Source organism: Lampetra planeri, chromosome 82 (assembly GCF_965212315.1).
Source record: "Lampetra planeri chromosome 82, kcLamPlan1.2.h2, whole genome shotgun sequence".
In the NCBI taxonomy this organism is placed as follows: Eukaryota; Metazoa; Chordata; class Hyperoartia; order Petromyzontiformes; family Petromyzontidae; genus Lampetra; species Lampetra planeri.
The window spans coordinates 629,103-651,863 of NC_136186.1; the positions used below are offsets into that span (position 1 = coordinate 629,103).

The 22,761-nt window shown below is 50.0% G+C and overlaps 1 protein-coding gene across 1 annotated transcript in view; it reads left to right on the forward strand.

The window, feature by feature from the left end:
- The first annotated feature begins 253 nt into the window (after positions 1-253).
- Positions 254-22,761, forward strand: part of LOC144738376 (dual specificity tyrosine-phosphorylation-regulated kinase 2-like) — a 33,692-nt gene continuing 11,184 nt past the window's right edge. The window contains exons 1-9 of the mRNA XM_078621415.1: positions 254-397; positions 2,629-2,765; positions 4,186-4,332; positions 5,098-5,236; positions 6,445-6,526; positions 6,767-6,939; positions 7,400-7,460; positions 7,879-7,996; positions 9,772-9,868. Coding sequence (XP_078477541.1) covers positions 254-397; positions 2,629-2,765; positions 4,186-4,332; positions 5,098-5,236; positions 6,445-6,526; positions 6,767-6,939; positions 7,400-7,460; positions 7,879-7,996; positions 9,772-9,868 — 1,098 coding nt within the window. The remainder of the gene's footprint in view (positions 398-2,628; positions 2,766-4,185; positions 4,333-5,097; positions 5,237-6,444; positions 6,527-6,766; positions 6,940-7,399; positions 7,461-7,878; positions 7,997-9,771; positions 9,869-22,761) is intronic.

The window sequence follows — 22,761 nt, forward strand, 5'->3', positions numbered from 1 at the left end:
GCCACTGGAGCTATACACTTTTAAATAATCTAGATTGAAAACTACTTTCTTTAGAACTTTTCATGTTTAGAATAAATTTCCTTCCCCCGCGTATCCATTTGGCACCATTGCCTACGTACGGTGCAAAAGAAGTTCAACATACATACAGACATAACTGGTATTGGCCAAAACATCCCAATCCTGTAATATTTTCCTACAAATTGCTCAACTTTGGGATCACACAGATGTTGTTATTCTCATGTCTGCAGAAATCATGGCTCTCTTTGGCCCTCACTTGACCCACCGTGAGAAGCTAGAACTCGCAGCCATGCAGGAAGTGTGGTACTTTGCACTCTACAACAAATCTGAGGGATGCAACAATGATGGATACGACGACCAAGAACGAAATTACATTCTGGTGAGGCTCGCAACAAAACACTGGCTGTGGGGGCGGTCACAGGGCCCATTGGTAGCGGGGTTTGTGGCTTCTTGTCATTGCACCTGAAGTACCAACCAAGGCTATCACACACACCAATGCACTTCAGAATCAGGATTTTTTTTTTATCGCGAGTAAATCCCATTGAGCTAAGACGCTCTATTTTGAAGGGTGACTCAGCCAGCAGACATCAGAACATTCCACAATGACAGATTTAAATAAAGGATTTAAAAACAAAGATTTTTCACTATAAATCCTTTATATGCATGGCATCGGTTTTATTTTATTATTCATTTCTGTTTTTCTTGAGTAAGAGTTTCATTTTTATGACATTGGTATTTTAAATTAAATAAGAAAAAAAAAATTCCCTAAAAAGTGGAACATTTTAGAAAAAAAATTTCACGAATATAAATTGTCACGCACAACGAGTCTGTGTGCAACATGTCAGCTCGATTGGATCACGGCAAGTGGGTTAAAATACGACCGAAAGATTTGCATGGTCGTAAGCGCGCAAGCAAGCAAGCAAGTGAACTTAATATAAAGGATTAAAAAAACGTAATCATTACAGAAAATATATTAGAAAATTACATTCTCACTTAAATCTTGACTTAAAGCTTTCGTGACTGCAAGAATTAATATTTTTTGGGTCTTTCGGTAAAGTCAAGTAGATGGGTTCAAAGAAAATAACAAAAACTAAAACTACAACGTTTCATCTTCTTGGTTCTTTCGGTAAAGTCACGTAGAATGTAAACAATAAAAATAATAAAATAAAACATAATAAAAGAATTCTCAAGACGTTTCGGCTACAACGCAATCAGCCATCTTGCGTTGTAGCCGAAACGTGAGAAGAATTTTTTTATGTTTTATTTTATTATTTTTATTGTTTCCATTCTACGTAACTTTACCGAAAGAACCAAAAAGATGAATACCTGCAGTCACGAAAGCTTTAAATCGAAATACGTTTCAATCGCAACAAAATCGGTCGTCTTCAGGAAAAGGGGGGTTAGCTTCCAAAGGCAAACTGTTTATTAGGGTTTGAAATGGGCATAGCCCAAATGTCAGTAGCCAATATTAATGCAAGTGGTAGGCAGCCAACCCGACAGTTTCAGATCTGCCTTATGTTCGTGAACATAAGGCAGATCCGAAACTAGGTAGGATCTGAAACACGGTAGGACCAATACCTCAGCCGTGGCTGATCATTGTTTTAATGCGGTGGGCTCACACGAAATTTATTTCTCTAAGACGAAGGTACTTTGCAAACCCACTTGTCTATCAACAAAGATTAATTCATGAAGCCATCCATTTTTATCGACACAGACACAATTTAAACCGAGAAGATGGGTACAAACTGAGTAATCATTGGAAGGACGTTATCAACCAGTTTAAGTCATAACTGGCTATGATCTTCCCATCCTACCACCTTCTGATGATAGTCGTGCTTTATGCCCATTTCAAACTTGCGCTTTCACACTAACACAGCCACTTTGCGTGCCGACCCCTCGGTTGCGGCTATGCAATACCGTACCACGTCGTCGTCCACTCATTGACATGCAAATTTTTTCTCTGCCCCCTCCCTCTCTCCGCCCCCGCCCCCTCTCTATATTTAAGGCCTCGTCACAGAGACGATCCCTCTCTCTTTGTGCTGATACGTGTTCTCTCTCTGTGTGTCTGTGTGATGTCTGTCTGCTTATATGTCTGTCTATAGTTTTCTGGTTAGATTTTTGTTGCTATTTCTTTTATACCTGATGATGATTGCTTGTGTTGCAATCGAAACGTCGTAGTATGCTATTATTTAATTTATTATTTTATCTTTATACATGACTTTACCGAAAGAAGCAAAGAATACTAATCTGTCAATAACATGATAATTTTCACCCGGAAACCCTTTGATTGTTTTTAGTTTTTTGTTATTTTCTTTCAATCTATGTACGTGTAGAAAGGAAATTATAAAATAAAAATAAAACATAATAAAATAATTCTCACGACGTTTCGGCCACAATGCAAGCAGCCGTCCTCAGGTGAAGAACAGGTCTGTCGGGGAGACAGCGTCTGAATGAACACCACCACGCTTGGCAGCGTATATTTAAGCTGGGTTGGAGGGGGAAGATCGCCTTGACAAAGGAATTTGCATATCCCAAAGAATATACATTCTCACTTCTTAAACTTTGTGATTTTAATTATATTCACTTTAAATGATTGTACCTTTTGTGCAGTTCCGGCATGAGCACCTCCGCTATCGCTATGAGGTGCTGAAGAAGATTGGAGAAGGAAGTCAAGGCCAGGTGATCCAATGCCTTGATCACAAAAGGAACATCCTGGTGGCCATCAAGATCCTGGTGTCACCATCGAGGTAAGACTTCAGAGCCGCGCCGTCACGAGGCAGATGTTGTTGTTCAGTCCGTTGCCACGGGCAGCCGTGCGATGCAGTGATGACATTATTCTTTGGTTCTTTCGGTTAAGTGACGTATGAAGATAAAATAATAAATTAAATAATAGCATACTACGACGTTTCGATTGCAACCCAAGCAATCGTCATCAGGTATAAAAGAAATAGCAACAAAAATCTAACCAGAAAACTGTAGACAGACACACAAGCAGACCGACATCACAAAGACACACAGAGAGAGAGAACACGTATCGGCAGAAAGAAAGAGGTCGTCTCTGTGACGAGGCCTTAAATATAGAGAGGGGGCGGAGAGAGGGAGGGGGCAGAGAAAAAATTAGCATGTCAATGATAATTAGAAGATAGGCACACTAAAATTAAATAACCTAGTAAAATATCGAAATGTAATGTATTATTTTTATTATTTTATCTTTATACGTGACTTAACCGAAAGAACCATAGAATAATTCCTGCAGTCACAAAAGCTCCAAAATTAGCAGTGATGACACTCGTGCATCAAAGCGAGAAGGGGGGCCTGGGTTCGACTCCTGATTCGGGTGCCCTCCTGTATGGAGTTTGCATGTTCTACCCCTGTTCTGCATCAGTTCCTTCTGGGTTCTCAGATTTTTCCTCTCTAAAGCTTAAAATACACACACACAGTGTAAACTAATATTGGGGCAAACATCCCATTGCTGAAAGATTACCTGCACATTACGGTAATTTCTCATTTAATGCTGTAGATACATTCCTGAAAAGTTCCGCGTTCAGTAAAAAAGTATTGAGCGAAAATAATTTTCCCATAAATAATGTAATAATAATGTTTGTCGGGATACAATGCACTCATACACCTTGAGATGACGAGACCAATAACTGAGGGTATGCCGTCACGTTACTTTATCATTGCGAGTAATGTATCATTGCAGCTCAAGAAAGTAGTTTGTTGTCGACTACTCACAGATCGTGTAATAACGGGCGGGTTCCGTGCTTTAACAGGCGTGTTCTACGTTATAACGAGTGGTGTTCCGTGTTGCAATGGGCGCGTTCGTGTTATTACGGGCACATTCCGTGTTATGCGAAGTGTGCCCGAATGGAAGAGGCACATTGAAGTGAGAATGCGTTGTGTTAACATGCGTTTGCATTTAGATTTCTCAAATTACCAATCCGATTTGAATGGTTCTTCACTTTCAAATCCTATTGGGTGCCCTACGCCGGCTCCTGCTCCCTCTGTGGGAGCTCCTCACCAATGTTAGTCGAGTGTGCTACTGGAACTCCTGGTGCTGTTAGACCTGGTGAATTCATATTTAATTATTTTATTGTGAGTATAATTTGGCTCTGGATATCCCTTAAGCAAATGTAGGCTCTTCATTTGTGGACTTCCTCTGTGCAGCTCCAAGCAAGAAATATACCAGAAGATGGAGCTCCAGATAGTTCTGGAACTTCAGGGCGAGGGCAGTGATGAAGATTTCAACGTCATCAAAGTCCTGAACATATTTCATTTCAGAGGACACTACTGCATCGTCATGGAGCTGTTGAAGTATGTACTGCATGCCGCCCCCCCCCCCCTCCGCCAATAACGTGGTTAACTAACTTAACAAACTTTCGTTATTTTTTAGTAGCGACCATACCACTAATAAAAGCTTAACAAAGTAGCATTTTGATTATAAATGTGGAGGGGAAAACCAGTGGACTCACAGAAAAATCCACGTGCCCACGGGGAGAACTTGCAAACTCCAAATGTACAGGCATCACGGTCGGGATCAAACCTACGACCTCCTCCATACCAGGCGTGGGAGATGTCATCTCGCCACCGCGGCAAGCTGTTAATGTTGAGATGCCCACGCCACCACCCATGCATTGTAATCCTGTGGAGCTGCCATGTGCCACGGGTGCATTGGAGGCCACTTCTCTTTTCTCCATTAGCCCTGCGACTTTCACCAACCCACGCCTCCACTCAATCAGCAGGGTGGCTGCATGGCAGTGGTGATGCTCGTGCCTCTCGGCGAAAATCCCGAGCTTCTGTTCTGTGTTGAGTTTTTATCTTCTCCCAATGGATAACCCTCCACTACCCGGCAACAAAGCCAATGAAATCAAGTTGTCAAGTGGGCAGATATGCCAACTGATTTGGTTTATCGGCAAATTGACGACCTCAACCCACATGGAACTATAACTCTTAATATTGGTCATAAACGTACACGTGAACGTACAATATGAACATGATTATCGTTATCAGAATCAGTGCAGCATTGTAGGGGATGGTACTGATGCTGTGTTTTTGTTGCTGCTTCTGCCTCTCTCACAGGGAGAGCCTTCATGAAGTGATTAGAAATACAGGGCTCCGGCGGTTGGACATGGCGATGGTGAAAACCTACACCAGGGGTATCCTCAAGTTCTTGCGCCACATCAATTCCAGGAAAATCGTCCACGCGGACATCAAGCCAGTGAGTGGACACAGCGTTCAGCTTTAACTTTGGTGCAGAGGTGTATCTTTATTGGGGACTCGTTCCACAGAGAAAACCGGCCATGTTGGTCACAGAGTCGATATGTAAGCTCTGCCCATCTCACTGAAAGGAGGCAGGGCCATGCTCCTCTGGTGAATGTGATCTGGTATGAATTAAACTATCGTGTAGAGTCGTGTCGCTCTTGGGGACTCACCAGAGAGAAAACCGGCAACGTTGATCAGCGTTGCCCCAAACCCTGGGAGACATGAAACAGAGTAAAAAATATTTTTTTTTTAAAACGTGCGAAATGTGCATTTTGGCCTGACAACTGCTCGTTATCGAATTCCAATCTGCAAATTGAAAACGTCCAAAGACAAAGGTGCAGTGGAAAGCGTCACGGAATCCGTGCACTCTCTTGTGCGTGGCTTTTTGTCTCTAACTCGTTAACGGGCACTCATCGAGCTGTGAGCTCCATGCAGCTCTCCTGTTGGAGCAACGGCAATCGGTTGTCAATAGAGCCACCCCCCTTCACTTTGATGGTGCCTGAGAGTGCTTTGAACGTGACACGCCTCTACTCACATCTACAATTTTGACACATCTTCTTGGTTCTTTCGGTAAAGTCACGTAGAAGGGAAGTAATAAAATAATAAAAATAAAACTTAATAAAAGATAAAAAAACATAATAAAAATAAAACATAATAAAATGATCGTATTGTTTTTCGATTTAGAGCTTTCGCGACTGCAGGGATTCATCTTCTTGGTTCTTTCGGTAAAGTCACGTAGAAGGGAAGTAATAAAATAATAAAAATAAAACAATTCTCACGACGTTTCGGCCACAACGCAAGCAGCCGTCCTCAGTTGACCTGGTTTTCACCTTTTTTTTCATTATGTTTTTTATTATGTTTTATTTTTATTATTGTATTACTTCCCTTCTACGTGATGACTTTACCGAAAGAACCAAGAAGATGAATCCCTGCAGTCACGAAAACTTTAAATCGAAATTTAATTTTGACACATTTGAAAGGGGCACCGCCGAGTGACAGCTGTCAGAAAACAACGAATATTGCACTTGACTGACGCTTGTCGACAGCGCTATGCCTCATCTAGTTCCCCTGTTTAGCGTGTGTCGTGGTATGTGATTGATCCACTGCTGGCTGAATGATATCGGCATAACCTCTGAGTTTGAATTCATTCTACCCCTCCTCCAGGAAAATGTTCTCGTCAAAGACACCGTGACTGGCACCGTGAGGATCACGGACTTTGGCACGAGCTTTTTCGTGGAAAGTCAACGTGAGTGACCTCACCTGGGTGTGTGAGTGTCTGCGTGTGGGTGTCTGTATGGCTGTCTTTATGCATGGGTCTCTCTGCGTCTGTGTGAGTGTCTATATGTCAGTGTCTGTCTGAGTGTGTCTGTGTGTGAGTATCTGAGTGTCTGTACATGTGACTGTTTATGTGCATGATGATGATGCTGTTTAAGACACAGTGTGTACACACGCACATATGTTTGTTGTCCTTGTGATTTTTGTACAGCTATGAATGTTGGTGGCACCCTAGAATACTTGGCTCCGGAGCTGTTGCTGGGCTATAGCTTGACATGTGGAGTGGATATGTGGGCGCTGGGCTGCACGGTGGCGGAGTTGGCGACGGGCAGGGAATTATTCCGGTCCAACAGCCACGAAGATCACCTCCCGCGCTGCATAGAGGTATTTCCCACACGGCGTCTGTCCGCTCGTGATCCCCCTCTCTTTCTTTGGAGTCGTGGGCTATGGGGGTGGCAGGAGGGGGGGTGGCCACTTGGTGATCTGTGAATAACGGCCGTCGTATGTTGCCTGTACACGTGTGTCTTGTTTGTGTGGGGGAGCGGTAGTGTAGCGGTCAGCCTGCTGTGCTAGAAACTGAGTTTGATTTCAGCTCATGGGCAACACCAGTGACGATTGTCTGAACTGGTCCTGGGCCTCCTCTAGTTCGAGACAGCCTCAACTGAGTACCTGGTGGAGTGTGTAAAGTACCTGGGTCAATGTGGCCCGCCACTCCTGTCTCTGTGTGCCACAGTGCTGGCCCTCAACAAACGCTGCAAATTTTGCTACTCGATCTGACAGCACTTGTCCCTACAGTGTGCCGAAGCTATACGGTGACCTTTGTCTTCATGTCAACCATGTGCAGATTCTGGGGATGCCTCCAAGGTACATGGTGAATGGAGCACCCGACAGAACGCAGTTCTTTGGTGAGTTGAAGCGTGGGGTGAATGACAGACCGGATTCAGTTTTAGGGAGTGGCCTCAGGCTGTTGTTATTTTGTTTTGGAGGGGGCGTCTTTGTATTTTACATTACTTGGGTGTGTGGGTGGGTAAATGGGTGTGTGGGCAAGTGGATGGGTATGTGGGTGAGTAGGCGAGTAGGTTGGTGGGTAATTGGGCGAATGGGTGAGTGGGTGGGTGAGCGGGTCAGTGAGAGGGTGGGTGGGTGGGTAGATGAGCGGGTGGGTGAGTGGGTAAGTGGATAGGTGAGTGAGCGATTGGGTAGGTGGAAGAGTGTTTGGGTGGGTAGGTGGATGAGTGGGTTGATGAATCGGTCAGTAAGTGGGTAGATGGGCGATGTGGTGGTTGGTGACTTCGTCTCTTCCGCTGTGCATGGCTCCTGCAGACCATCGGGGGAAGATGTTCTGCCCAGGCAAGAAAAGGGTTCCGGGAAGCTTCCCACTTCACAAGGTGCTCAAAAGCGATGACCCGGAGTTTGTCGAATTCATCAGCTCCTGTTTGCGGTAAGAACCACCCACCACTCCCACCTCCTCCCCTCCCCACGAGGATTCCCCCCTCCAATTGATCGGTGAACGCTCTCCACCGATCACCAGGAAGATGTGGTGCTGAGTGGACCTGCCAATAAGCGGTACCACTGGCCCTCTGTGGAGTTAGCCCTCTGTGGAGGAGTGGGACGTCTGTCCAAGCCGCTGCTGGTCATCAGAGGACTGCCACTGCTACTGTGGCTTCCGCTGCTGCTGTGCGTTCCTGGACCTCGTGGGAGAAGGGAAGGAACATCAGAGCTCTCACCATGCCTCTCTCACCACGTGGCCGCGTGTGTCCCCCGTGCGTCTCTCAACAGATGGGATCCGAATTGTCGTATGACGCCAGCGCAGGCGCTGGCTCATAACTGACTCCGGACCGCGGCCACCAGCACCACCACGGCCAGCAAAGCCACCACCACCACCGTTGCTGCTCCTGGCAGTGTGAAGCGCTCTGGAGCTGCTGAGCGACGGTAAGCCACCATCTGCTTGTCCAGTGGTCAAGGTAGTCTATAGGGGGGTGCGGGGCCTGGGGCAAGTTACACGGTGTGGGCTTTCGAATCGTGGAGAAATCCTCCTCTTTCAGTCTTAAATAGAGCGATAAATGTGATGTCATCACTTGTGAGCCAATCCGGAGCGATAGCCTACGTGTTAAACGGAAGTATTACGTCTGACACCGTGACATCGAAGCGCAGGGCCCCCCAAAGCGCGGGGCCCGGGGTGGTCACCCCCCATACACCGTACCCAGGGGACGACTCTGCTCCTGTGTGTGTGTGTGTGTGTTTAATATCGATTTATCTTCATTGCTACTACTTCTACGCTTATTTAGCCAGCATGAGCCTCACTCAGTCTCAAGACTTTGTTTCAGGAGGGTCCTGCCAAGTTTTTTGCAGTACAGAACAAATGTACTGCTCTTACAACACTGGTGGAGATGTCCATCCAACACTGGTTGCACGGCGTGTTTGTGAGGGTTCAGTTGCCAAACCCAGAGGAATGGAAGTTACATTTTAATGTGCAATTTTATTGAAGGATCGTGTTGTCTTGGTGTGGTGTGAGGCTGTTTTTGTTGCTGTTTCGCTGCGTTGCCCAAGCTTGCATTTAGTGTTGAAAAACTGACAGGATTTTATTTACTTATGCCATTTGTATTTATACGCTTTATTTGTTTTTGTATACTTTGTACTCCTTTTGTTTTGTTTGTTATTGTAACCTGCTGACCCTGTGACTTGACTGGACATCTGTGAAAGAAGAGCTTCATAGCTCATCAGACTCCTCTTCATCCAGTTTAAATAAAGATTCTGATTCTGGAAACCCATGCAGGGGGGGGCGGGAGGGGGGGGCGGGCATGGTAGGGTGGTTGGTAGAACACACTCCACACTCCACACAGAGAAAGTGGCCCACGTATGGGACTCAAACCCAGGTCCTCTCTGGCTGTGCGTTCCAGCCAAAGAGAACGTGTAGATTCGGTTATATACGGATTTATTTTTCTATAATTGGTTTCTGGGTGAGGACAGATAATGAAGCGGCAACATCTTTCCCAAGTTCCCCTTCATCCACTAAGACACCGCCAGACTAATGCCCATTTCGTAACCAGACTCACGGTGGGCAAAGGTACGCTGCATTATTGCGGCACTGTTAATTAGCTGGGTTAATCTTCTGCGGCACACAGTTAGTCCACCCATAGACGATGGGGGGGATGGGGGGGACTGATTTCTGCTGGAGCAGGAAGTTGTAACGGTGTCGTGCGCATCTCTTCACAGAGTGGAGCCGGCACAGCGCCCATCCTCCTTGCTCGCCCAGGCCTCTAAAGAGAAGTTGAAGGTTGTGGAGGAAGAGATCATGGTGGAGGAGCTGGTGGTGCTGGAGGAAGAGGAGACTCTCGTGGAGGAGTTGGTGGTACAGGAGGAGGAGGATACTCTGGTGGAGGAGTTGTTGGTACTTGAGGAGACCCTGGTGGAGGAGTTGGTGGTACAGGAGGAGACGCTGGTGGAGGAGTTGGTGGTACAGGAGACTCTGGTGGAGGAGTTGGTGGTACTTGAGGAGACGCTGGTGGAGGAGTTGGTGGTACAGGAGACTCTGGTGGAGGAGTTGGTGGTACTTGAGGAGACCCTGGTGGAGGAGTTGGTGGTACAGGAGACCCTGGTGGAGGAGTTGGTGGTACAGGAGACCCTTGTGGAGGAGTTTGTGGTACAGGAGACTCTGGTGGAGGAGTTGGTGGTACAGGAGACCCTGGTGGAGGAGTTGGTGGTACAGGAGACCCTGGTGGAGGAGTTGGTGGTACAGGAGACCCTGGTGGAGGAGTTGGTGGTACAGGAGACCCTGGTGGAGGAGTTGGTGGTACAGGAGACGCTGGTGGAGGAGTTGGTGGTACAGCAGAAGAGGAAGCAAGGGAGCCTGGCCCGCATAGGGAGAGCCATCCGCTCACTCCTCCGACGCCTGCTGCTTTGTGGTGGCCGGTCCACTGCACAGTAGGGGTGGTAGAGGTGGTGGATTGGTGTGAACCCTGACCACTTTGACCACACTCACCACACTCACCCTGCACCCACCCACCCTGTGATACCCTCCACCCACCACCCAAACCTTGCACCCACCCAGTCCTTGATACCCCGCACCCACCACACACACCCTGCACCCACCACACACACCCTGCACCCACCACACACACCCTGCATCCACCCACCCTGTGATACCCTCCACCCACCACACACACCCTGCATCCACCACACACACCCTGAACCCACCACACACACCCTGCACCCACCACACACATCCTGCACCCACCCAGTCCGTGATACCCTCCACCCACCACACACACCCTGCACCCACCACACACACCCTGCACCCACCACCCACACCCTGCACCCACACACGCTGTGATACCCTCCACCCACCACACACATCCTGCACCCACCACCCACCCACACCCTGCACCCACCACACACACCCTGCACCCACCACACACACCCTGCACCCACCACACACACCCTGCACCCACCCACCCTGTGATACCCTGCACCCACCACACACACCCTGCACCCACCACACACACCCTGCACCCACAACACACACCCTGCACCCACCACCCACACCCTGCACCCACCACACACACCCTGCACCCACCACACACACCCTGCACCCACCACACACACCCTGCACCCACCACACACACCCTGCATCCACCCACCCTGTGATACCCTGCACCCACCACACACACCCTGCACCCACAACACACACCCTGCACCCACCACCCACACCCTGCACCCACCCACCCTGTGATACCCTCCACCCACCACACACACCCTGCACCCACCACACACACCCTGCAACCCACCACACACACCCTGCACCCACCACACACACCCTGCACCCACCACACACACCCTGCACCCACCCACCCTGTGATACCCTCCACCCACCACACACACCCTGCACCCACCCACAGCGTGATACCCACTACCCAACATACTCCACACAGAGGGTTAGTGGTTTAAGAGGGTTAGGGGTATAGGGATTTAGGGGTATAGGGGTTTAGAGGGTGATGGGTTTAGAGGGTTGGAAGTTTAGAGGGTTCGATATTTATTGGACTAAGAGTTTATGGGTTGACAGGTTTAGAGGATGATGGGTTTAAGGGTTTAGAGGGAGGGTTTTAAAGGGTAAGGGGTTTAGAGGGTTAGGTGTTTAGATGGCTATTGTTTTAGGTGTTTAGGGACTTAAATGGTTAGGGGTTTAGAGGGTTAGGGTTTTAGAAGGTTAGGGTTTAGAATATTATGGGTTAAGAGATTTAGATAGTTAGGTGTTTAGAGGTTTAGAGGCTTTATGGGTTTCGATATGTAGTGGTTTAGAGGGTTAGAAGTTTATAAGGTTATAGATTTTAGAGTTTAGGGGGTTTTTAGGGGTTTAGTTTAGGGGTTCAGAGGTTTAGGGTTTTTGGTATAGGTGCTTAGAGGGTGAGGGGTTTAGAGGGTTAGGAGTTCATTGGGTTAGGGTTTAGAAGATTATGAGTTTAGAGAGTTAGGTGTTTAAGAAGTTTAGAGAGTTTATGGGTTTTGATTGTTAGATGTTTATTGGTTTGGAGGGTTTGGATTTTAGAAGGTTATAAGTTTAGGGGTTTAGATGTTTGGGGTTTAGGAGATTTGGGTTTTCGAAGTTTAGAGGTTTTGAGGGTTAGAGATTTATAGGGTCATGAGGTTTAGGGGTTAGGAGTGTAGAGGATTTAACACCTAGACTTTCACAACTAATATTATCCATAACAAAGGTTTTTTTGGGTTAGTCTCCAACACACCGGTGTGCTAAAGGAGAAACGAATTGGCACGTTTTGTTCATGTGACGAACTTTACTAATTGGTTTTTGGTTCTTTTGGTAAAGTCACGTAGTTAGAAATAAAACAAATCACGACGTTTCGATCGCAACACACGCGGTCGTCATCAAGCAAAGGGGTCAGCCTTTGAAGGCAAACAGTTTATAAGGGTTTGGGATGGGCATAGCCCAAGTTTATCAATAGCACCAGGAGCATGGGCGGTGCACGAGTGACAATGCAGCAACAATGCCAATGCAGCAACAATGCTCATGCAGCAACAATGCTCATGCAGCAACAATGCCAATGGAGTGGGCGAGAGAGCTGCTATGGCAAGAGGTTATATTGGTAAGAAAGAGGAGAGGAGCAGGGGGGGGAGAGAGCGGGGGGATGGGGGCATGAGGGGGCGCTGCGTGAGCACTAAGGGGAGAGAGGACGTGAAGCTGGGGGGGAAGTGGGCGGGGCTGCAAGTGGGAGGCTGGGAACGCTGGGGATGCGGGGGGAAAATAACTCGAAAAAATAGACTAGTACCCGACAGATATAATGGAACAACCATGAACAATTAAGGTTTTACCTGGTTAATAACATCCTTCCAATGATTGCTCAATTTGTGTCCATCTTCTCGGTTAAAGTTATGTCTGTTTATATATCTGGATGGATTTCGATTTAAAGCTTTCGTGACTGCAGGGATTCATCTTCTTGGTTCTTTCAGTAAAGTCACGTAAAAGGGAAGTAATAAAATAATAAAAAATAAAACATAATAAAACAATTCTCACGACGTTTCGGCCACAACGCAAGCAGCCGTCCTCAGGCGAAGAATGAGACATTATCAAGCTAGGAGCTTATATAGGTGTAGCGAGGAGGAGCGCCTTAACAAAAGAATGTGCATATGAAGAGGAATTTAGCATACCAATGGGCAATGCGTAGGAGGTGGGCGGAGGGGTTTCAAAGTCCCATTATGCCCATGCATTATGCAGGATCAACAGCACCACGGGGGGGCGCAAGGAACAGCGTTAATAAAGGAAAGGAATGTTAATGATATGTAGCTGCATTTACCAAACAACCACGTAGAAAACCAAAGTAGAGACAATGGGACGAAGAGGTGTATCTTCTTTATGTATCTTTGGCAAGCCGTACAATCTTGGTGGCCTGGCTGCAGAAGGTTTCAACGAGAACTGTTTGGTCTGATCAATTAATGCGGTTGAAGCAGAAATGATGTTGTTGGTTTTGGACACGAGGCTGTTGGTGGGGTCTCTTTTTATTTTTGTATAGCTGCCATCGTTGAGTAGTTCTTGAATTTTGTTGTTGTATTCTATTTTGTCCATGATGACAGTGGCATTGCCTTTGTCAGCTGAGAGGATGAAAATGTCATCCCTCTTTTTTAATTGAGCTAATTCAAAACGCTCATCTTTGCTGATGTTGCTAGCTGGCAGAGATTAGAGTATAGTAATTATCAGTTTATATTTTAGTTTTTTATGTAGTTTTTACTTTGGTTTTCTACGTGGTTGTTTGGTAAATGCAGCTACATATCATTAACATTCCTTTCCTTTATTAACGCTGTTCCTTGCGCCCCCCCGTGGTGCTGTTGATCCTGCATAATGCATGGGCATAATGGGACTTTGAAACCCCTCCGCCCACCTCCTACGCATTGCCCATTGGTATGCTAAATTCCTCTTCATATGCACATTCTTTTGTTAAGGCGCTCCTCCTCGCTACACTTATATAAGCTCCTAGCTTGATAATGTCTCATTCTTCGCCTGAGGACGGCTGCTTGCGTTGTGGCCGAAACGTCGTGAGAATTTTTTATTATGTTTTATTTTTATTATTTTATTACTTCCCTTTTACGTGACTTTACCGAAAGAACCAAGAAGATATCTGGATGGCTTCATGAACAAACCTTTGATAGTAGCCCCAAGGTTTGCAGAGTACCTTGGTCTCGGAAGAAACAATATCATGCGAGCCCACAGCATTATAACAATGTTCAGCCACGGCAGAGGTATTGGTTCTGCCGTGTTTCAGATCTCCCTTGTGTTCGCGAACACGGTCCGAGACATGTCGTTTCGTTTCCCCAATGTAACTGCTACCGCAGGTACAAATCAGTTTGTAGACTCCAGATGGGATTAGATCACGGATTTTGTGTACTGTATTGAATTGGACCTGGATCTTGTGTTTGTTTAAGATTTTGGAAATCTTTTTGGTAACACCTGCTATGTATGGTAACGTGATGGTTTTGATTGGCTTCTCAGGGGGTTGTTTCTCCATGGTTGGAGAAACAGCTTTGCGAATAATGCGGTCCGAGTACCCATTCATCTTGAGGGCCTGGTGTACGTGTTCCAGTTCACTGGCTAGGTGGTGTTGGTCGGAAATGCAGTGGGTCCTATGGTGTAGTGTTTTGATGAGGGAATTATTCTGTGCCGGATGGTGGTGGGAATCAGGTTTCAGAAAGGAATATGTGTGGGTGGCTTTCCTATAGACAGTGTCCCAACGAGCTGTCAGGTCTCTTCTCAAACAAAACATACAGGAATGGTAGCTTACCATCCTTCTCCACTGCCATGGTGAATTTGATGGATGGGTGTATGGAATTGATGTGGTTGAGAAATTGGTTCAATGCTGGCAGGCCATGTGGCCAAATGACGAAAGTGTCATCTACATATCTCTTCCACAAGGAAGGACATAGGGTGGATGTCTGGATGGCATCTGTTTCAAATTTCTCCAGGAAAACATTCGCTCTCACTGGTGATGAGGGGGAACCCATGGGGGTACCTTCATTTTGTTTGTAGAAAGTACCATTCCAGGTGAAGTAAGTGTTGGTAAGGCAGTGCCTAACCAGATTAGGTACATCAAGATTCAGTCCATGTTGGACTAAATCTTCAATTATTGCTAAAGTGTCAGGTACAGGAACCTTGAACAACAGAGGAACTACATCAAAGCTGACGAGCAAATAATCTGGGGACAGTGAAATGCCCTTTATTAGAGAGACCAAGTGAGCTGTTACGTACTACTAAGGTAGTCTTGCCCATGAATGAAAGCAAGGTATCAGACAGAAAACGGGGTCAGTTTGTAGGTAGGTAAGTTGATAGTGGAAACGATTGGCCGAAGTGGAGTACCTTCTTAATCCATGATCTAATCCCATCTGGAGTCTACAAACTGACATGTACCTGCGGTAGCAGCTACATTGAGGAAACGAAACGACATGTCTCGGACCGTGTTCGCGAACACAAGAGAGATCTGAAACACGGCAGAACCAATACCTCTGCCGTGGCTGACCAATTTTATAATGCTGTGGGCTCGCATGATATAGTTTTTTTCAAAGGTTTGTTCATGAAGCCATTCAGATTTATAAATATAGACATAACTTCAACCGAGAAGATGGATACAAATTGAGCAATCATTGGAAGGATGTTATTAACCAGGTAAAACCTTTACTATTTATGGTTGTTCCATCATATCTGCCGGGTACTAGTCTATTTTTCCGAGTTAATTTCCCCCCTCATCCCCAGCGTTCCCAGCCTCCCACTTGCATCCCCGCCCACTCCCCCCCCCCAGGCTTCACGTCCTCTATTCCCTTAGCGCTCACGCAGCCCCATCCCCCTACCCCACTCCCCCCCCTCTCTCTCTCCCCCTTTGCTCCTCCCCCCTTTTCTTACCGATGTAGTGGTGATACGCGCTGGGTGTGTACGTCATGTGCCAGCGCGTATGTACGTGTGTGTGTGGTGATGCGCGCTGACGGGGAGGAGCAGGCGTCAGTGCGCGGGTGGGGGTAGTGCTGCTGATTGGCTGTGTGCCGGTGACGCGCTGAGAGGGAGTGATCGGGTGGCAGCGCGGTGTGATTGGTCGAGGGGTGGAAACACGCGCTGGGCGGAAACGGATCGTAGAGATAGCGCGTGGTGATTGGGTAACTGAGGAGCGGTGCCGACGTTGAGGTCCGCATCCGCTCCGTCTCCCGGGAGGAAGAGATATATAAGATGATGCACAGAGGAGTAGAGGGCAGAAGTGGAACCATCTAAGAATGAAGACGAAGGTGCAGAGATAGAGCCCGGAGAGGAGAGTAATGGAGAGTAGAGGAGAGTAAGGTATAAGTGTGTAGCCAGAGAGAGAGAACGGTCTACACGAGCTGAGTAATGTATAGTGTGTAGCCAGAGAGAGAGAACGGTCTACACGAGCTGAGTAATGTATAGTGTGTAGCCAGAGAGAGAGAACGGTCTACACGAGCTGAGTGATGTATAGTGTGTAGCCAGAGAGAGAGGAAGGTCTACACGAGCCGAGTATGCATACGGTGTAGCCAGAGAGAGAGAAAGGTCTACACGAGCCGAGTATGCATACGGTGTAGCCAGAGAGAGATGCAAAGTCTACACGAGGCGAGTGGAGAGTGTAGCAGAGGCGCAGAGTCTACACGAGACGAGAGAAGAGTGTAGCCGAGGCGCGGAGTCTACACGAGGCACAGAGAGCCAGCAGCACAGAATCTAAGAGAGTCAAGAGAAGCGTAGGGCGGAGAGAAGAGGTCACGAGTTGTACCGTTGTATGGTGACCGCATTGTGAAGAAGAGAGGCCACGCGTTGTATCGTTACAAGTCAAGATTTAATAAAAGAAGTGTGTTCCCGTCAAGGAGTTTCCTGCCGTCATTTTCCAATACTTCATCTGGCGTCAGAAGTGAAACGGGCTTCCAAGCATGGAGACAAGGAAGACCCGTAGGACCCACGGGATTGACCGCGAGGAAAACCTGGACGACTCGGGGCCGCTGGTGGCGGGGGGCGAGGAGGAAGACTTGCCCACGCTACAGGATCCGTCGACGGCGCCGGCCGAGCGACCGGGGACCGAGGCCGTGCTTCGTGAGGCGCACTCCCGACTGGCGGAGCTGCTGCTCGCCGCCGCGTCCATCTTGGCGGAGATCAGCTCGTCGGGAGGAGCGGGGACGGTGGGGGACATTTTACAAGGTCGCCCCGCAGATTACCGCCAAAACGAATGGGGGATTCCCGCCATTGCGCCTGGGCCTACTTTTGGCGGGAACGGCGAGCGCCACGTGGTGGTGGGTTCCCAAGCGCGCGCATCGACGTCATCAGCGCGCGAGGGGGTCCGCCATTTTACGTCTGCCGCTGGAGCCGCCATCTTACACACCGACGGAGAGGCGGAGAGGAACCACGAGGCGGATGACTTCATTTTTCAGCAGCGTCTGCCCACGTTGTCAGCCTTCAAGGCGGAAGGCGGAGACTGGGGCAAATTTCAGCGAAGGTTTTTGGCGCATCAAGAGATGTCAGCGTGGTCCGATGCTACGGCGCTGCGGGCGTTGCCTGCCCTGCTGGACGACGACGCGCTCGCGGCCTTCAGGTCTGCACGGAAGTCGGACCGCTCCACGCTGAAGGATGCGCTGGGTTTGTTGGCCAGGGTCTACGGACCTCCCTCGGCGTGCCGCCATCATTTCTACGCAAGACGGAAAGCGGCCACGGAGACCGCGCTGGCCTATCGCACGGCGTTGCTGGCTCTTGCTGATGCTGCGTTCCCTCGGATGGACGAGGAGGGCCAAGACGCGATGGTTTTGGAGCAGCTGCTTAAGTTGGCGCAGGACCTGGGGGTCCCTATCAACACAGCTGACGAGATTGATATTTCTTCTTTGAGAGTCGCCACGAGTATTCAAGCGCACGAGGCCCTACAACGGAAACAAGGAGTTGGTTGCAACGCTGCTGTCGTCGCAGCTCCGGGTTCGGTGGTCACCGAACCCCAAGTCGTCAGCCCACGAGAGGAGGCGTTCGCCACGGGACGACCAGGGGACTGGAGGCCGGGGGCTCGGTCGCCTCTGCGATCGGGCCGAAAGTCGGAGCAACCAAGATCTACTCCGACCCTCGTCACGTGCTATAACTGCGGCCTCCGGGGCCACGTGGCGTCCGGGTGCCGCGCTCCGCGTCAGCGCGCCATGGGTGCTCGGCTGGACGACGACCGAGATCCCAAGTCATCTCTACAATCCCCGGCAAGTCGCGGCACCTCACACGCTCGGCCTGTTTATTCGGCACACATGGGACGCCGCGTTGCGGCGGAGGAGGGCCGGTTAAGGTTCGGGGATTCGGTTCGGCGAGGGGGGTTCGGCCGGGACCAGGGAGACATTGAATGGGCGGAATTGGGGCATAGAATTGTGGCTGCTTCGGCGGGCTCGTCCGTTGTTACGGGATCTATTGATGGGGTCGAGATTAGGGTGTTAGTGGACACGGGGGCATCGGCAACTATTATATCGGACCTCATTTATGATATTCTCCCAGTCCAATGTCGTCCGCTGCTTCCAGTGGAGGTGCCATTTTACGCCGCTAATGGGGGATCGTTGGGCATTATCGGTCAGATTAGGGCGTCCATTTGCATTGGAAATATCAAATTGTCGGGACCCGTTTTCGTTTCGTCTTCTTTGGCGGTTCCGTGTCTTTTGGGCACTGATTTTTTGGCTAAAATGCCCATTAAAATTCTTATCGATCAACGATGCATTGAACTGCCATCGGGTCGCCGGATTGCATTTTTGACGAGCCCTACTGACATTCGGACGGCGTGCGCTACGATACAAGCGGTGGCGACACAGACCGTGCATGTGCCCCCGGGTTCACAGATGTTGATTCCCCTCCGGTTGCGGAAACCATGGGTGAGGGAGGCTTCGGAACAAAGTATGCTTTTGGGTCCTTCTAACAAGGCTGTCGGGGGTCTTGATTTATCGGTGGCTCACACTTTGGTGCGGGCTGACAGGGATCCGTTTGTGATGGTTTTGAACGCGGGGTCGCGGCCAGCTGTCATTCCACAGGGCACCGTGCTGGCTCACGCGGCGCGGGTCCCTGTGGATGATGGGTTGGTTGCGCAGGTGGGCTCGAGCCCCGCGCGGAACGTTGAGCCAAGGGAAGACCTTGAGTGGGTCCATTCGCTATGCGCCGCCTCGGACGATTTGTCGGCGGCGCAGTTGGGTGCGCTGCGCGAGTTGCTCATAGAATTCTCTGATGTGTTCAGTAAACATGAGTATGACATTGGGTGCACGGATTTGTTGCACCACCACATTGAAACGGGCGATGCGGCGCCGGTCAAGCTAAATCCCTTCCGACTGAGTCCCGTGGAGAAGGAACAAGTTCAGTCGGCTGTTAACGAAATGCTAGAAGCCGATATTATTTCGCCCTCCTCTAGCCCATGGGGAGCGCCTATTGTGCTGGTTAAGAAGCAGGACGGGTCCCTGCGATTCTGCGTTGATTTCCGTCGCCTGAATAAGATCTCTGTGGCTGACGCGTATCCGCTCCCCAGGATGGATGAGTCCCTCGATGCATTGTCTGGTGCGCGATATTTTTCGACTCTTGATTTGTTATCGGGGTTTTGGCAGTTGCCGCTCGACGAAGAGTCGAAACCTAAGACAGCATTTCGGACTCCAGGGGGGCTGTTCCAGTTTAACCGGTTACCCAGGGGACTTCACTCCTCTCCAGCGACGTTTCAGCGACTTATGGAGTTGGTTTTGTCGGGCTTGCAGTGGGATACATGCTTGATTTATATGGACGATGTCATTGTTTTCAGTAAAACGTTTGAAGAACACCTCCAGCGATTGAGAGGGGTGTTCTTGCGAATGCGATCGGCTAAGCTGAAATTTAAACCGGCCAAATGTCACCTCCTTCGGAAGTCGGTTAGATACTTGGGTCACATTGTCGATTCTTCGGGGATCTCCACCGATCCCGCGAAGACGGATTGTGTCGGTTCGTGGCCGACACCTACGTCCGTTTCCGACGTGCGTAGTTTCATCGGGTTTGCTTCTTATTATCGGCGGTTCGTTGAGCACTTCGCCACTATTGCAAAACCCTTGCACGCTCTAACGGCGAAGGGAGTGAAGTTCAAATGGGGACCGGAGGAGGAGGCCGCGTTTCGCTCCCTCCGGGACGCCTTGGTGGGTGCCCCACCCTTGTGTTATCCCGATTTTGCGAGTCCCTTTTTGCTGGACACGGATGCTAGCAACACGGGCATTGGGGGGGTGCAATCCCAAGTCGTTGGGGGTGTCGAAAGAGTTGTCGCCTACGGTAGTAGGGTGTTGTCTCCGGCGGAGCAGCGCTACTGCGTCACCCGTCGCGAGCTGCTTGCCATTTCTTTTTTTGTGCAGCAGTTTAGGCCATATCTCTATGGTCGTCACTTTACGGTCCGAACGGACCACGCGGCGCTACAGTATTCATTGAGGGTCGCCCAACCCTCGGGCCAGTTGTCGCGTTGGTTGGAAGTCCTCCAGGACTATCAGTTTACGACTACGTACCGTAAGGGGTTGCGACACACAAATGCCGATTGCTTGTCGCGGTTGTTGCCTTGTGATGAATGCGCGTGTTTGTCGGGATCGGCGCGCTGTAAACCGACGCTTGCGGGGGAGATGGGGGCACTGGCTGCGACAGCGGGCGCACCGATCGTGGATGATTCCACTGCCTCTCAGGGTCGGGACTCGCTGCTCTCGTTGTCGCTCAGCGAATGGGGCCGTCTCCAGATGGCGGACAGCTCGCTGCTAGCATTGCGCCGCAAGGTTGGGGGTCCCGAGGGGTACCAGGAGCGTACCGGCTCCTATGTACTTGAGCAGGGCATGTTATTGAGATGGGACAGTTTGTCCCGGCGGAACGCACTCGTGGTGCCTTCCGCTGTAAGGGGGAGGGTTGTCTTGGCGGCACACGAACGCCTCTTGCACTTGGGAGTTAACAAGACGCTTGCCCTGCTTCAGCGTGACTATTACTGGCCGGGAATGGGAAGTGATGTGGTAAATATTCTGAAGGGGTGCGTTGAGTGCGCCAGGCGTAAACCACCGCCCGTGGCAGCTAATCCACCGCTGCAATCTATTCAGGTCTCGCGTACTAACGAGCTCGTTGCACTCGATATTTTGGGACCCTTCCCAGTCACGCCGAGAGGGAATAAATATTTGTTAGTGGGGGTCGAATACTTTACCCGATGGCCTATGGCGTGGCCTCTCGCTAACCAGTCGGCAGCGGCTGTGACGGACGCCTTCGTCCAGGGCTATGTCCTGGACAAGGGGGCTCCCGAACGCCTGCTGACCGACCAAGGTAAAAAATTTTCGAGTAAATTGTTGCAAGAGGTGTGCGATCTGTTGGGTACCAAGAAGGTGCGTACCTCCCCGTACCACCCGCAGACAGACGGGATGGTGGAGAGACTCCACAAAACTTTGACTTCCATGCTGTGCCAGCAGGTGTGCGAGGCACATGTAGATTGGGACCTGCAGGTCCCGGGAGTCCTTGCCGCGTATAGAATGGCCCCCCATGCAGCTACGGGGTTTTCCCCATTCTATTTGATGTACGGTCGGGAAGCTGACCCGCCAGTGGAAACGCAACTTGGCCTGTCCGCTCCACGAACTAATTCTAAATTGGCAGAACATATTAAGTTTAATATTCACAAGCTGACAGAGGCGAGGGAGGCCGCACGGCTTAATTCGCGGGCTCGCCAAATTGCTAATGAACGGTTGCGGGCACGGAAGGTGTCCGGGCACGATTGGAAACCAGGTGACAGGGCCTGGCTGCATTGCCCTCAGGCACCCTTGGCTACGTCGCCTAAATTGTTGAGACCGTGGAGGGGACCCGTGGAGGTCGTGCGCGTTGCACGACCCCAGTGCGTTCAGATAAAGTGGGGAAAGCGCCGTTGGTACGTTCACCCCTCCCGACTGAAACCGTTCTCGCCTCCATATGGCCTCCCCTTGTGTCGTCATGGCCGAGCGTGTGACGTGACCGGCGACCCACAGGGGGAAATGTCTCTGCCTGATCCACGTGTATTTTCGCCTGATCTGCTCCCAGGTGTCTCGGATCTGACAGCTGCCGACCACCGGCGGCCGGATCGCTGCGGCGGGGCCGGCCCTTTCAGGCCCGTTCCGCGCCGTCTGGAGCAGCCGGAACCGTCGGACGGTCGTCAGTGTCCCGCCCCATACGACGGACCAGCCAGACGGACTCGCGCCAAGTCGTGCTACTTTGCGCGACCCGCCTCGTGAGGAGTCGGGGCTGTTGGTGCGCCTCGTCACTGCGTGTAGTCGCAGGGGCGCGGGGCGCGTTCGTTTTCTGGAATTTGCTTGTATTGTGTTGTTGTTGACTTTTCGTGTTCATTGTCAATTTGTACATAGTTGTTCTTGTTGTTGTTGTTCTTGTTGTTATGTTACGGGGCACACTGGGGGGTTACGGGGTTTTTTTTTGGTTGGTTGTCATCTTATCGTAGCGGTTGGTTGTTGTTAGCAGCCGGGCCGGCTGCGAGCTATGTGGGAGGGGGTGATGTAGTGGTGATACGCGCTGGGTGTGTACGTCATGTGCCAGCGCGTATGTACGTGTGTGTGTGGTGACGCGCGCTGACGGGGAGGAGCAGGCGTCAGTGCGCGGGTGGGGGTAGTGCTGCTGATTGGCTGTGTGCCGGTGACGCGCTGAGAGGGAGTGATCGGGTGGCAGCGCGGTGTGATTGGTCGAGGGGTGGAAACACGCGCTGGGCGGAAACGGAT